General features: G+C 38.1%; 1 protein-coding gene across 6 annotated transcripts in view; it reads left to right on the top strand.

The window, feature by feature from the left end:
• The window catches only part of sdk2b (sidekick cell adhesion molecule 2b), a 245,957-nt gene that overhangs the window by 155,812 nt on the left and 76,720 nt on the right, over positions 1-13,425 (top strand). For all 6 annotated transcript variants that reach the window (XM_087784060.1, XM_087784063.1, XM_087784061.1 and 3 more), the window contains exon 3: positions 12,257-12,363. In XM_087784060.1, the coding sequence (XP_087640186.1) occupies positions 12,257-12,363 (107 nt within the window). The remainder of the gene's footprint in view (positions 1-12,256; positions 12,364-13,425) is intronic.

Genomic DNA, 13,425 nt, shown 5'->3' on the forward strand with positions numbered 1-13,425 from the left:
TTCTTATTTTAAAATGCAGTTTTTTTTTAATCTTGTCTTACCAATCTTTCCGCTGTGGCTCTGGTTCCGATGCCCTCGGCGGACGCTCTGACCTCCATCACTCTCTCTCTGGATAAGTGGCGAAAGAGCGTAAAAGCTGAGTGAGTGCGAGGGCAGCAGATAAACGGCCTGTAATGCTAACTGGAAGATCTTAATCACGTAACCAACATCGCTCTTATCTGGAGCGGCGGCGTGAGCGCAGACGGCGGTTGAAACGGAACACTTCACACGTCAACTCTCCTCTCAACTGTCGGCGTGTGAAAACTAAAAAAAAAACCTGGCGCCCGCTCAGACGCCGCCCGGGTGGTTGATAGTCCGCCGTTGTCGGCGGAGAATCTCTGGAGAAAGATTAGATTAAAGTGAGAACCCCGGGGACCAGCGGAGGTAGCGGAGTCAAAAGTACGTGTCTTTTCAGGTATACCCAGGATACTCCTCCATTCGGGACTGAACTTCAGAGGCTTTTAAAAATACATTGAATGTGTCTTTTCAGTGAGCAGGCAGAAGTCATGGCTATTTTCTGATTGGATTTTCTTCAAAAGCGGTGACGTGCGGTGAGGTTCATGGTTGGTGAGGCACGACTCCTTTATTTCATGTGTCATCAGCATTCTTCACAGAAATATGAAGTTTAAAAAATATATATAACTTAATTAATTATTTCTTGGGGAATTTACCGTAAAGTTTAGCGAGAACACAGATTTAAGTAAGTTAGTAAGTAAGTCATTTTTATTTGTATAGCGCTTTTCCAGACCAGGGTCACAAAGCGCTTAAACAATCAAAACAATATTCAATAAAGTATATCTTTTAAAGATCAAGATAAAACTGATAACACAACAGGAGTTCCAGAAAATCAAGGAAAAGCCTGAACAAATAAAAACGTCTTAAGATGTTTCTTAAAGGAGTCAGTAGACTCCATCAAGCGCAAATTAAATTTAAATTTAATTAAATTTAAGTGATAGACCCGCCTTTTGTTACTTCTGATTGGTTAATATTGCGTCAGGTCTTTGGTGATTGGCTAGATTTATGCAAACCAGAACAATGTTCATTATATGGTGAAAAGATAAATGTTGCCTCCAACTTTGCCTTTTCACTGCGGTTGTATTTTTGATCAGCAAAACTAAATAAGACGCTTACAAACATTAAACTTTAATGGTTAAAGACAGCAGCAAGACTGTGGGAAATCAAGGCAAATAAACGTATCTGTGAGCATTATATCGGCGACATTCAGAGATACGGCAACAGGCAACTTTGGTTGTGCGCTGCAGCATGGATGTGGCGTCCCTTCGTCTCAGACTTGTGTGTTTGGGGTTGGGGGCGCCCCCCCATATTAATGAGGTTATGGCTGAGGTCTTGTGTTTGGAGCGCAGCCTTCATTATTGACACCGGGCAACACGACCATGTGTCCTCTGGCATCTGATCGATAGTATGAGCTGCGTCGGCATTAATATTCTGTGTGTGTGTCTGTAGGTGTGTGTGTGTCTGTGTGTGTGTGTAATACTAAACAGAATGCTGGTCACAAAATGTGAAATAAAATGTGAACAATATTTGCGAACATACCTTAACCTTCACCTTCAGTTCTGTTAGGAAACATTTTTCTTTAATAAATTAACCTTTTTTTATTGTTTATTAACTTGAATTTGTTCTGCAAAACCCAGTTTTTCCTGGTCTTGGGCGGATCTTAGAGCTGCCTCCTTAGTTAAATCAAACTGTCTGTGTTTTTTAAGACGCCTTTTCAAAGTAAATTGTTTTATTTTAATCTAATACATGAATTAGAACTCAAGGTAGCAACGCAATTGTTAAAGCTATTGATTGACTCTGCTGTAATTCATTTTTGTGCCTACATACTTAAAAACTCAGCGGATCGTTTGTGTGTGTCTGGTTCATCGCATGAAAAACATTCTCCTTTAAAGTTAAAATTCTAATTTCTAATTCATCCATCTTAAAATGAGAAATTGGGAGCTTCCACTGCAAAACTAATCTCAACCCTTAGTTGACATGAGGGTGAGTAGAAAATGAAGATTGACGATCCCTTTAAGTGAGAGTCAGTCGTATGTTATCAGGGATATACATTTAAACATGGCTTTCTGTTGAGTGACTTCAGTCTTCTGGGGTGATAAACCTCAGACTTTAAGTGTTTATGCCTCCAATTAGCCCTTGAAACTTAATTGCTGGAGTCAATTTTTAATCCCACCTCTGGAGTCCTTCTTGTTCATGCATCAGTGATTTGCTGTGGCAGAGTTCACCCCCTGCAGCTTCGTTTGACAGGTGACCCCTATTCTTTACCCTTATTTTGTGGTTTCAAAATTCAGTAACTTAACCCTTGTGTTATCTCAGGGTCAAGATAAACCTCCCTGGCTTCATTAAATACATATGCAGTGATGGAGCTGTCTCGCCTGCAGTTAATAGAAAACTCTGCAGCGAGAATTCTGACCCGCTCTAGTAGAAGAACTCACATCTCTCCGATCCTTAAATCTCTTCACTGGCTGCCAGTTTCTTTCAGGATCAACTTTAAAAATTCTGGCTCTTACTTTCAGAGCTATTCATGGTCAGGCTCCTCCTTACATCAGTGTTCTGATCCAGACTTACACCCCAGCTCCGGCTCTGAGGTCTTTGGATCAGAATCTACTGATGGTTCCACGCACACGGTTCAAAACTAGAGAGAAATCCTTCCAGACTGTTGCTCCTAAACTTTGGAACGATCTTCCTCTCCCTCTGAGTTTGATGGATCTACTGAATCCTTCAAGAAACATTTCAAGACATTTTTATTTGTGCAGGCTTTTCCTTGATTTTCTAGTGTTTGTCTTATGTGTTATCTTGACCTTTTAAGTATATATTTTATTGGGTATTTTTTGACTGTTTAAGCGCTTTGTGACCCTGGTCTTGAATAGTGCTCTATAAATACAAATTACTTACTTACTTACCTTGACCCGGAAACCACACAAAGGCATAACCCTAAATACATTGGTTTTCGAGACACCGGGTCACATTGACCAAGAGATAACACAAGGGTTAAGCACCCACCTAAAACTCGCCCTGTTATTTCAGTCCACTTTAATTTAGCACCTTTTGTCTTTTTTGTTGTCATTCAGATAAAGTTTCCTTATTCTTTAATATCAATGTATTTGTGTCCCTCAGGGACAAATAAAGTTTTCCTGATGATGTAATACTTTCATTCTTACTCTAGCTGTAGTTCATGGGCGTCAAACTCAATGAATCAGTGTCAGGTCAACGACTGGCCCAGCTTTAACAGTAAGTCTGAACACAATGTGGTATGAGTTTATGCAAATTCCATCATCGAGTACTGTTGTTTGTGTCACATATTTAAATATTCCTCCACCAACACACTCTCACCTCATAACACAGGTGAGCTATATTCACATCTACGTTCTCGCCTTCCGTTGAATCTGCATATTTTCTAAGCTTTTGAAAGTTAGTAGAATAATGTTTGACAATAAAGATCTAGTTTTTATTGGTGTTCTAGTTTTCCTGCACTTCACATTACCATATAATATTCTTTAACATATTTATGAATTTAAATGTGCTCCGGACTGCCTTACCCAAGGTCTTATGTTGCTGAACTATCTTGTCACACTGCTTATCTCTATGAGAGCCAAGACAATCTGCGGAATTAATTCATTTCAGCCCCTTGTACCTGCGATCTGAGGCTCCCCTTGCAGGTGTAAATACACGTGAAAAATATGTTCCAAATCTAACATTTATTGTGCAAATTAAATCCACCCTGATCCTCTGTTAATTCCTACCATGGCACCCGTTGATGATGTGTTAGTCAATCGTTTTGGACGCACAAATGTACCAACACAAACCATGAGAGGTGAATTAATAGATGGACAAAATACAGACGAATTGATTCTGTAAGTGAAACGCCAACAAACCGCTTTGTTTTCATTTGCTACATTTTGATTAAACGCACGAGGTCTGGAATCGTTCCCTCCAGACCTGAAGACAAATTACCCGTTATTGATTCGCAGACGCTTAAGCCAGAAGTCCCCATTACCTGTCATGGGTTGTATGTGGTGGGTATTAGCAAAGACAGACCCGGATCAGAGTGAAGCTGTATCCGATAGGTTATAAGACATTATCAATATTTGATCCAGTATTCCCGGGCCGGGTCGGTCACTGAGACGCCTGTCCCCAGAATAGATCGGAGAGGAGAGGATGATGGATGGAAACTGAAAGAGACGAGAGAAACAGGACAAAGGTATATTTTCTGAGGGAAACGGAGGAGATGAAAAAGATGACAAAAACAACCTGAAGAACAATCAGGTTCAACCTTGAAGACTCAAACTGTGTCGAAGGGACTGATGTCACTACTATGATTGACGGTTGAAGATTTAACTTCAGTGTTGCTCTAAGAATGGTCTGTCAATCACAAGTTGAATCTCAGTTTTTGTTGGTAACTTTTTAAGGACAGAATTTCTTGGCTTGTTTTCTTGAATTCCTTTAGTGGTTTGGTTTGGTGGTCTCACGAATGAGTCACTGCCTTTTACAGATGACCTGTTGGCTGCATCGTGTCATGACATCTCTGAGGAGTTGATTTTACAAACCAGTGTAAAGCAGCTGGTTTGTAAAAGCAGCGCCTCCAAATCTGGATAAATGTTTCTCAGCTGGAATAAAGTGGGATGCGCTCTCCGGGTCAGGGATGAGTTCTGTATCGTGGATCTTGTCCACAACTGGGTGATAAGTGGATTCATAAATCAACAGTCGTGGCGACCCAGTTTCTGATAAGGGGTCAAATTACAGCAGCAAATTGTGTTGCAAGAAATTGAATAAAGCATTTTACTTTTCTCAATTTGTGAATATTGGAAACACATTGTCACTTCCATGAAATCAGTCAGATATAAAACAACTAACATTCATTTTTTTCCACTTATTCTTTTATCGAGGGGATTGGAGTCGATCCCAGATACTTGGGGTGAGAGGCGGGAGACACCCTAAACAGGTCACCAGTCTGTTACAGGGCACAGAGATGTAGGTTTATTTACTATGGTAAGTTATTAAAAAAAAAATTATATTTGGGTGGTTCAGTGTAAAAATAATCGTTAAAATGATAGCTTTAATTGATCAAATTAAATTCCCTTATTTTCTACTCACCCTCATGTCGACTGGGGGTTATTTGTTCCTTATATAAAGCCCATCTTGTAATGAAGACTCGACAAGAGGAAACTGTTCTAGAAAAAAATAAACAAGCATATATTTTGGTCTGTTTTTTCGAGACGCTTCTAGACTAGCTCCATGGTGAGCTGCTTGGCCAACATCTTACACAAACAGAAAGTACTGGTAAGTCTTGTAAATACAATTGACCTGCATTTTTGCCTATAAAAAGGAACAGATTAAATGATCCCAACTCTTATTGTATTACACTCAACTAACCTGATACTTATTATTATTGATTTGCAAAAACTTACCACATAAAATATAGTTAAATGTTTTTTTTGCACCTACAGACAATTTAAAGCTCTCAATAAACCTGCAAGAAAAGGGAGAACTTAACTCCACAATGTGAGTTTCTCCGTAGGGTCAATCCTTCATAGTGCCACCTGCCATTCAGCAGTCAGGGTCGGCTATGAAAATATATATTAGCTTATTGAATTATTTCTCCTACCTGGCTAATGTGATTTCTCCTCCTGAACTCCGGACCCACACTCTGGCTAACTGCTATTTTATGTCTCAGTTGATGGTCTGTAATAAAGTTCATCGTGGAGCCATTAGCCTCATCAAATTGCTTTGTTAGTTGCCATGGGATCAGAGTGTCTCTGGCGCCCAAGCAGCAAATACCATAACATCAGTTCTCTTTCTTCCACCAGGTTATGGCCCCCAAATGTTATAATAGCAGAGACAGGACACAACCTTCACGGAGGCACAGCTCATGTAGACGACCGCAAATAATTCACAATATTCTATAGACATGGTACAGAGTCAGCAGGTTAGGATGGGTAAAGTAACCTTCCCTCACAGAACTGAACTATATGTTTAAAAAGACAACCTGAAATGCTTAACAAAAAAGAAAAATCTGTCTATGGTAGAAAAAATAAATAGAAGTGTTTTCAAACTAAAATAAATACAGTTAACCAGTAACAAGATCAGGCAACATATTGCAATTAATCTCCGCAAAGACACAGCATATGGCGCACTTATCTTAACATAGGTATGTGTCTTATCAGTCTTCGAAATTGACTGATGATGTCTCTGCTTGTCAGGAAACCTTGCTTCTAGCCTGGCTGTGATTTATTTTAGAAGGGTTTGTCAATTAAAATGTTTCACACAATTTCACTTATAGTGGCCACTGTTGTGCTGGCTATCTAATCTTACACTCATGACGATGATTTATTTGCAATAAACAAATGTCTGTGTTTAGTGCCGTAAGCTAGCTCTTACGCCTGGAACATTTAAGCCATCTATTCATTCATTATTATTAGTTCTAAAAGTGCATACTAGTAAAGAAGACGTGTGTTCCTCTATTGTTTGTATGTGTGTATCCATCCATCCATCCATCCATCCATCCATCCATCCATCCATCCATCCATCCATCCATCCATCCATCCATCCATCCATCCATCCATCCATCCATCCATCCATCCATCCATCCATCCATCCATCCATCCATCCATCCATCCATCCATCCATCCATCCATCCATCCATCCATCCATCCATCCATCCATCCATCCATCCATCCATCCATCCATCCATCCATCCATCCATCCATCCATCAGTTATACATAGTTGAAGTGAAGTACTTAGGTTCAAAATGTAAATAAACTGTAATGAATATTAGGACATAAAGAGATATAATGAATAAGTTGTCTCTTCCCTGGGGTCTCATATCGGAAGGACATGCTCTTATCAACTCACCTGCAAGTCGGCCTGTAGTCATCTTGATCAGACGCCGACAGCCATGTTATTTAACGCGATTTTTTATTTATAGTTTGGTACTTTTATCCTTTGTTGTGTTGATCTTAAATCACTGATTTCATTTTTAAAAAGATTAAATTGTTTCAGTCCAACAATTACCAAAGGATTTTCTATTAACGTGAACAAATGAAGGCTAAAACTGTGAAACTTCTGGACCCTGATAGATGGTAGGGATGGAGGGAGGCTTAAATTCTGTTGAGAAAGGAAGGAGTTACACCAACATCGGAAGTGCACACAATCTTGAGCCCTCTTCAAAATTGGAGCAGATGGCATTCATAAAAATCCGGACATTTCACAAAAAAAATGAACTTGGCAAAGTGTGCTGAAAAAACTGTTTCGAGTGTGTAAAATGTGGGATTTAAAAATGCCAGGGAATAGAAAAGAAAGCTGCTGTTGGAAGAAAAACAGAAATGGACTTTAATAAACATTCAGAAGACAAGTCACTGTCTCTTTCATTCCAGAGTTTACTTATGCAGCTACTAGTTTTGAGTTAGGAATACATGGACTAATAATATGTCCATCTGTTTAAAAATAAGTGATGAGTAATTCAAGGTGTTCATTATGACCAGTGGGATGAAAACCATGCACTTTGAGTGGATTGATTTGTTATTTCCGCAGCACCGTCTCTTTTGTCCATGTGGTAAATTTAGCTGAAGTATGTCTCGAGCAGAAGAGTTGATTGAGTTCATCTACTGGCAGCCTGGTAGTCTTCACAGGTTTATGATAGTGATGTCTATGTTTGGATCTGATCTTGGATCAGCAAATGATTGTGATCTTTTTTAAACAAAACACACACTGATGCGTGTGCAGCACTGTTAATGATCGTCAAAACAAATCTACAGCTTTAAATGACCTCAACTTGATTCAGAGTTCTGATATATTTGATTTGTATTGTGTGTTGTGCTTTTGTCAGGCCGAAGCAGCAGCAACAATAAGTGACTCACAATACAATGACCCAGCCACTTGTGCAAGTCTCAAACTAGCTAGCACACTGATGAACAATAGAGGTCCAGGGACCTGAGCAGCCGGGTCCACATGCGGCTCTTGTGTGCACTGTATTTATTCAGCCAACTTCTATTTTGTGCTTATTTTAGGTATTTATTAAACTACTTCAATTCTATAACTTGCCTTTGTTGTTGTATGTTGTTTTTTCCTCATTTTTTTCTTTAATATTTCTTGTTCCTATAAAACAGAAAATGTATTTGGAGTCCCTCACATTTACACGTTCATTGTGGTATATAAGACACAATTACATGTAAGTTAATACTGACTAGTTTGGCGGATTATACTTGGTAATATTTTTATTCTATATTGGCTCGGTTACGTCCTTTTTTCTTTTCTTTCTTTTTAATGAAACTTGGCCTTGGGTCTGCAACTTTATAGACACCTTTTTGAATCAGAATGAACTTCCTGTCAAAGCTCTTCCAAGCTGTTTTGACAATTAACAGGTGTAGACAAGAAACCCTAGGTGTTTTTACACACCTTAAACTGGATTAAAACACCCTGGAAATAGATGTGAGTTACTTTGCCACCATCTTTAACAAGCTAGTGAAACGTCAAAGACACACACACACACACACACACACACACACACACACACACACCCCCCCCCCCCCCCCCACACACACACACAAACATGATTGAAATGTGTTTTTTTTAACAAATCGCAGCAGCAGAACTGTAATAGTTTTGAACCCTCTCTTGCTCCCTTATTTCTCAGTGCACAACAATGCGCTGAATTCTTGTGATAGAAAATAGTCGTATTGTAATCGAAATATGTGACACATTTCTTGACCATCGTAACCTGGAGAGGGTAGATTTTTGGTCACCACATACTTTTTTATTTTTCTTTTGCTGGTTGTTTTATTGGTTTATTTTAGACTTGCACTGAGATTTTTTCCAAATCGAATGTTTTTTCCGCTCTGATATACAGTATGAAACATAAAATGCTTTACTACCACAATTCTAAGTCTACAAAACTGTAGGTTTTTCATGCCAGTCAAAAACCCCTGATCCAAGAACCACCGCTGCAAGAAAGCGAGGCTTTAAGACCTGAACGTTGACCCAGACAATGTTACGCCGGCGATCATATTATCTGCGTTAACTGTCGCTCTCTTTGGTACATTGACAAAACCCAAGGAAGTAGCGATGCGTTGACCTCGGCAAGATGTCATCTGTGAAATGAGAAATAGTGATAGTTACATCCCCTCCTTCTTTTTTTTTTTTTTATGATCCCTTTATCAGACAGTCCACCCCTCCTTCTAATCTCCTCTCTTGAGGATGGGCAATTATCAGACGTCTAAGAATGTCTGCTGACCACCAGAACATCCATCAAGGTCCGTCAAACACAGCGGACACTCGACAACTCACTTCTGGGCTCATCCTACTGACAACGCCCACAGCTCTGAAAAGGTTAATTGTATGCGTTATAAGAGGAGGAAGAAGAGAAAGAGGGGAAGAACATCGTCCACGCACCTTCCGCTGGATAAGAGTCCGATAAGAATCTATAATTAATTGTGAAGTATTTCATTTTGGCTCATGCTTAATAGGTTTTATCCACTTTTGTCGTCTCTTATTTAATTTTAATTATGTGATATTTGTGATTGGATTCTTTTTTTTAATAAAGACATGTTTTTGTTATACCCTATATGAATGCATTTTTATTCTATCCTCTTTTTTTTTAGTTTCCATTCCCTCAGGCTTGATAAAAACATTCCCTCTAAGTGAATATCATTGCATTTAGTTTCGTTTTCAACCTCTCATATCATTTTCAACCGCCTCCCTACCCCGTTTTTTTTTTTTTTCTTCTTCTTTTCTCTTTCCTCTCATTTCCTCGGCCGCCTGCAGAGTACCTCGCGCTATTATAATCTCAAAATTGTGTTTATTCAGTTGTCGGCAGCAGACGCACATCATTAACAGACGCTGCTGATTAGTTGATTAACTCTCGGCACACTTCAGCATCAAAACTCATTTACTCACTCGGCGTCGACTGACACTGCGGTTAATGAAGTTTGATATATCCTTGATTTAAAAAAACATCATTTCTTCCTACATTAAGTTGCTTTTCTTAAGTGTGGATTATTTTAAAAATGGACCACGTTTGGTATAAAATAGCACTGGAATAAATATAATATCAACTATTTTATCTATGTCTTATATTCATATACATCTGCCTCTGCAGTTTTGTATTTTTAATAAGACAATGTTTTTTTTTCATATCTCAGACCCAGCCAAGGGAAAAAAAGACACAGTGAAACCGCCTCTGTCTCCGACAAGACATATTTATTTTGACAAGAGTGTGTCGTGCCAGAGGGACTTTAATTAAACATGTACAACCCGCTGCAGGCAAATTCACCATCTACATGCCCTGCTGTCATCAAACACGCCGCTGCTAAGTGTCTCTGTCACCAGTTTAAGAGCTCAGATTAATCTAGCGCTGACAATAAGCATTTAATTGCTGTTCCTACCACTGTTTTGGATTTCTCTCCAGTTTTGTTGACTTTGTCAGCCCACTCAAAATGATTTTTAGATAAACCTGGATTTTTTTTTTTCTTCTGCAGTTTCTGGGCTGATTTTTGTTTTTTATAAACGTCTGTAATCCAAATTTTGATCTTTATTTTACTCTTTAATATTTTGCTTAATTTTTTTGTGTCGCTTTAATGTTGGTTTTATCTTACATTGTCTGTTCGGATCTTAATAATGTATTGAAGGGCTAACAATTGATTTGATGATCTTTATTTTTTAATCAGCTGACATTGGAGTAAGATGAAGGAGTCTGTTGCTCGGTGCCGGCCTCATAAAAATATCTAATGATGAAAGAATATCATCTCTTGGGCAACAAAGGGCACCTCATGTGAGAGGCCCCTGATTTCAAAAATAATGGTGAAAAGACATGATTACATTTTTTCATTACCGTGATGTACAGCGTTGTTCCTGAACAAGTTAATTGACGGACAGTTCATTTAACAATTTCATCATTTTGAGAAGAACTTGAACTGAACAAAATACATTTTTCCTGATAAATGCTTCTATTATTTCTCTTTTAGTTCATTCTCATTTAACAGGCATACAGATGTAGAAAGGACTGTTCACCCAAAATTCAAAATTCACTTATTTTAACTCACCCTCATGTAAACTAAACTGGTATATTTCCAGAGTGATCCAATACTTTTCAGAGTAAAAGGAAAAAAATGCACCTAGCACTCAGTTGTCGTTGTCTTCATCTTCCTCCAAAAAGACACTTAAAAACATCCAAATAACTCCATACCGCTCGTCTGTAAAGTCTATCTTGTATTGAAGCCTATACAAGAGGAATTGTTCCTGAAAAACCTGCTATACAGACAGGATACACCTAAATACACCTAAATACACTATAAACACGTACATATCGCAAGAGCTTCCAGTCTAATGTCTACACTGGGAGAACTAGCAATATTTTCCTGTCTGTGATTTCAAAAAGAAAAGCTTGTAGCAAAATATGCAAAACAAAAACTATAAACTAGTTCATATTTGGATTAATTAATCATTTGAATGAATGAATGAATGAATGAATGAATGAATGAATGAATGAATGAAAGTATGAATAAAAATGAACTATTCCAACACTGGGGATGTAGTCTTATCAGCTATGATACTCGGATCAAAGAAAACTTTTATTTATTTTTAAATTAAGAACCAGGGTGTCGTGACCCGTGAGAACACTCGCAACATTTGCTCAGAGAAGATTCATTCACCACTGCCTTCAGGCTTTTATGTATTTACAAGTCATGTTTTCCTTATAAGACATATTGATCTATTTGGTAGCTGTGTTGTGTTCTGGCTTATACAACCTACACTTGAATCCTAGGCCGAGAGTCTCTGCATCAACGGTAGAGTAAACCTGTAAGCAAATGTTGATGACAAAAAAAAAGAATCCTGCAGAGTTCTGTACAACGGTGCACGATCTTGCTCTTGAGCTTTGGCATCAGCAGTGAATGCAGTCAAGGTTACGGAGACAGAAAGACGGAATCAATCTGGTTCTCTGGAGATTTGTGTTTATTTGCATTACGGACATCATGTGTGTAACTGGTGTGTGGGTGTGTGTCCGCGTGTGTTGCACAAAAGCTTAGCGAGATCCGTGTGAGGTTATTATCATCGCCAAGAATCTACCGCTAAGCTGTGGCGTCCTTTCTGACCTTTCTGAGGGAAGAGATGTTGGACTCATTTGCACATTTCCTTTCATTTCTTTATTTCATTTCAATTGGTTTGTTTTAATGAGATTGATAGTAATGTGATTTTATGTGTTTACAGGTATCTAATCCCGTCACTTGACCGATCCCACGCCGGATTCTACCGATGCATTGTCAGGAACCGCGTGGGTGCTCTGCTTCAGCGGCGAACAGAAGTACAAGTAGCATGTGAGTAAATAAATGGATGATTACAAACAGGAAATGAAATCATAACATTTGCACAGTGTCCATGGGTTTGTCTTTGTATTTACTTATTTGTTTATTTGAACTTATTTGTAAATTCATTATAAATGAGAAGACATTGGGATGCCCTCGTACCAAAGAAACACTCCCTAAAAAGCCAGTTATTAGGGAAAAGAATTTAAGATTAATTCAGTTTTAAGATGTTTTTGTTTTTTTCATTTAGACATTAAATCAAACAAAAAAAAATCAAGACTCAAATGAAAAGAGTTTGTCTGTGAAGAAGTTTTAAAATTGTCTGTAGAGCTAGATGAAAATATTGAACACTTTATAATATGAACTTCAGATTTTGATAACTTTTGGTATGATGTCACAATTCATACTTGTTTTTTAATACCTCAGTTTCCAAACTTTTACTTATGTCAACATCTCTTAAAAAAAACTAATAGAGAATACATTATTACGATGTATTATTAGCTCCCCTTATTGTTAGGGAGGCTAATCACACAAAGGTAAAACGTTTCTTTCATTTTGTGTTTAATTTTCAGTCTTTGAACCATTTCAATTCGCCAACAGTCACAACTATATTTCCCCTTGAAATCTGCCCTCAACAAAGCTCCCGAATAAGAGACAAGTTCTAACAGGAATAATGAACGGACGAGTGTTGTGAAGGTATAACTTCTGCCCCCACGTTTAATGATCAATACCATGTCTGAGTTTGTGTATTTGAAAATTAAGTGTTGCTAGCTTGTAGATCAAAACAACCTGGATACAGAACAGAAGTTCTCTTTCAATTCACTCCGGAAGAAATTGGAAGTATTGTAATTTTGTGAAAAACAAAAAACTAGGATATATTTCAACCAGGTGTTTCCATGATAACTACAAAAAAACACTTGAAAATTAGCTTGGATTCTTTTTTAGTTTTATTTTATTGACTTACTTTTTTTTTTTACCCTAATGGACGTTGTTAACAGCAATGAGCTGAAGGTGATAGTGTCCGTGATCTCATTCTCGTCTAAATATAACCACATTTTTAATTATTTATTATTT

This window comes from Callionymus lyra, chromosome 2 (assembly GCF_982586985.1).
Source record: "Callionymus lyra chromosome 2, fCalLyr1.hap1.1, whole genome shotgun sequence".
NCBI lineage: Eukaryota > Metazoa > Chordata > Actinopteri > Syngnathiformes > Callionymidae > Callionymus > Callionymus lyra.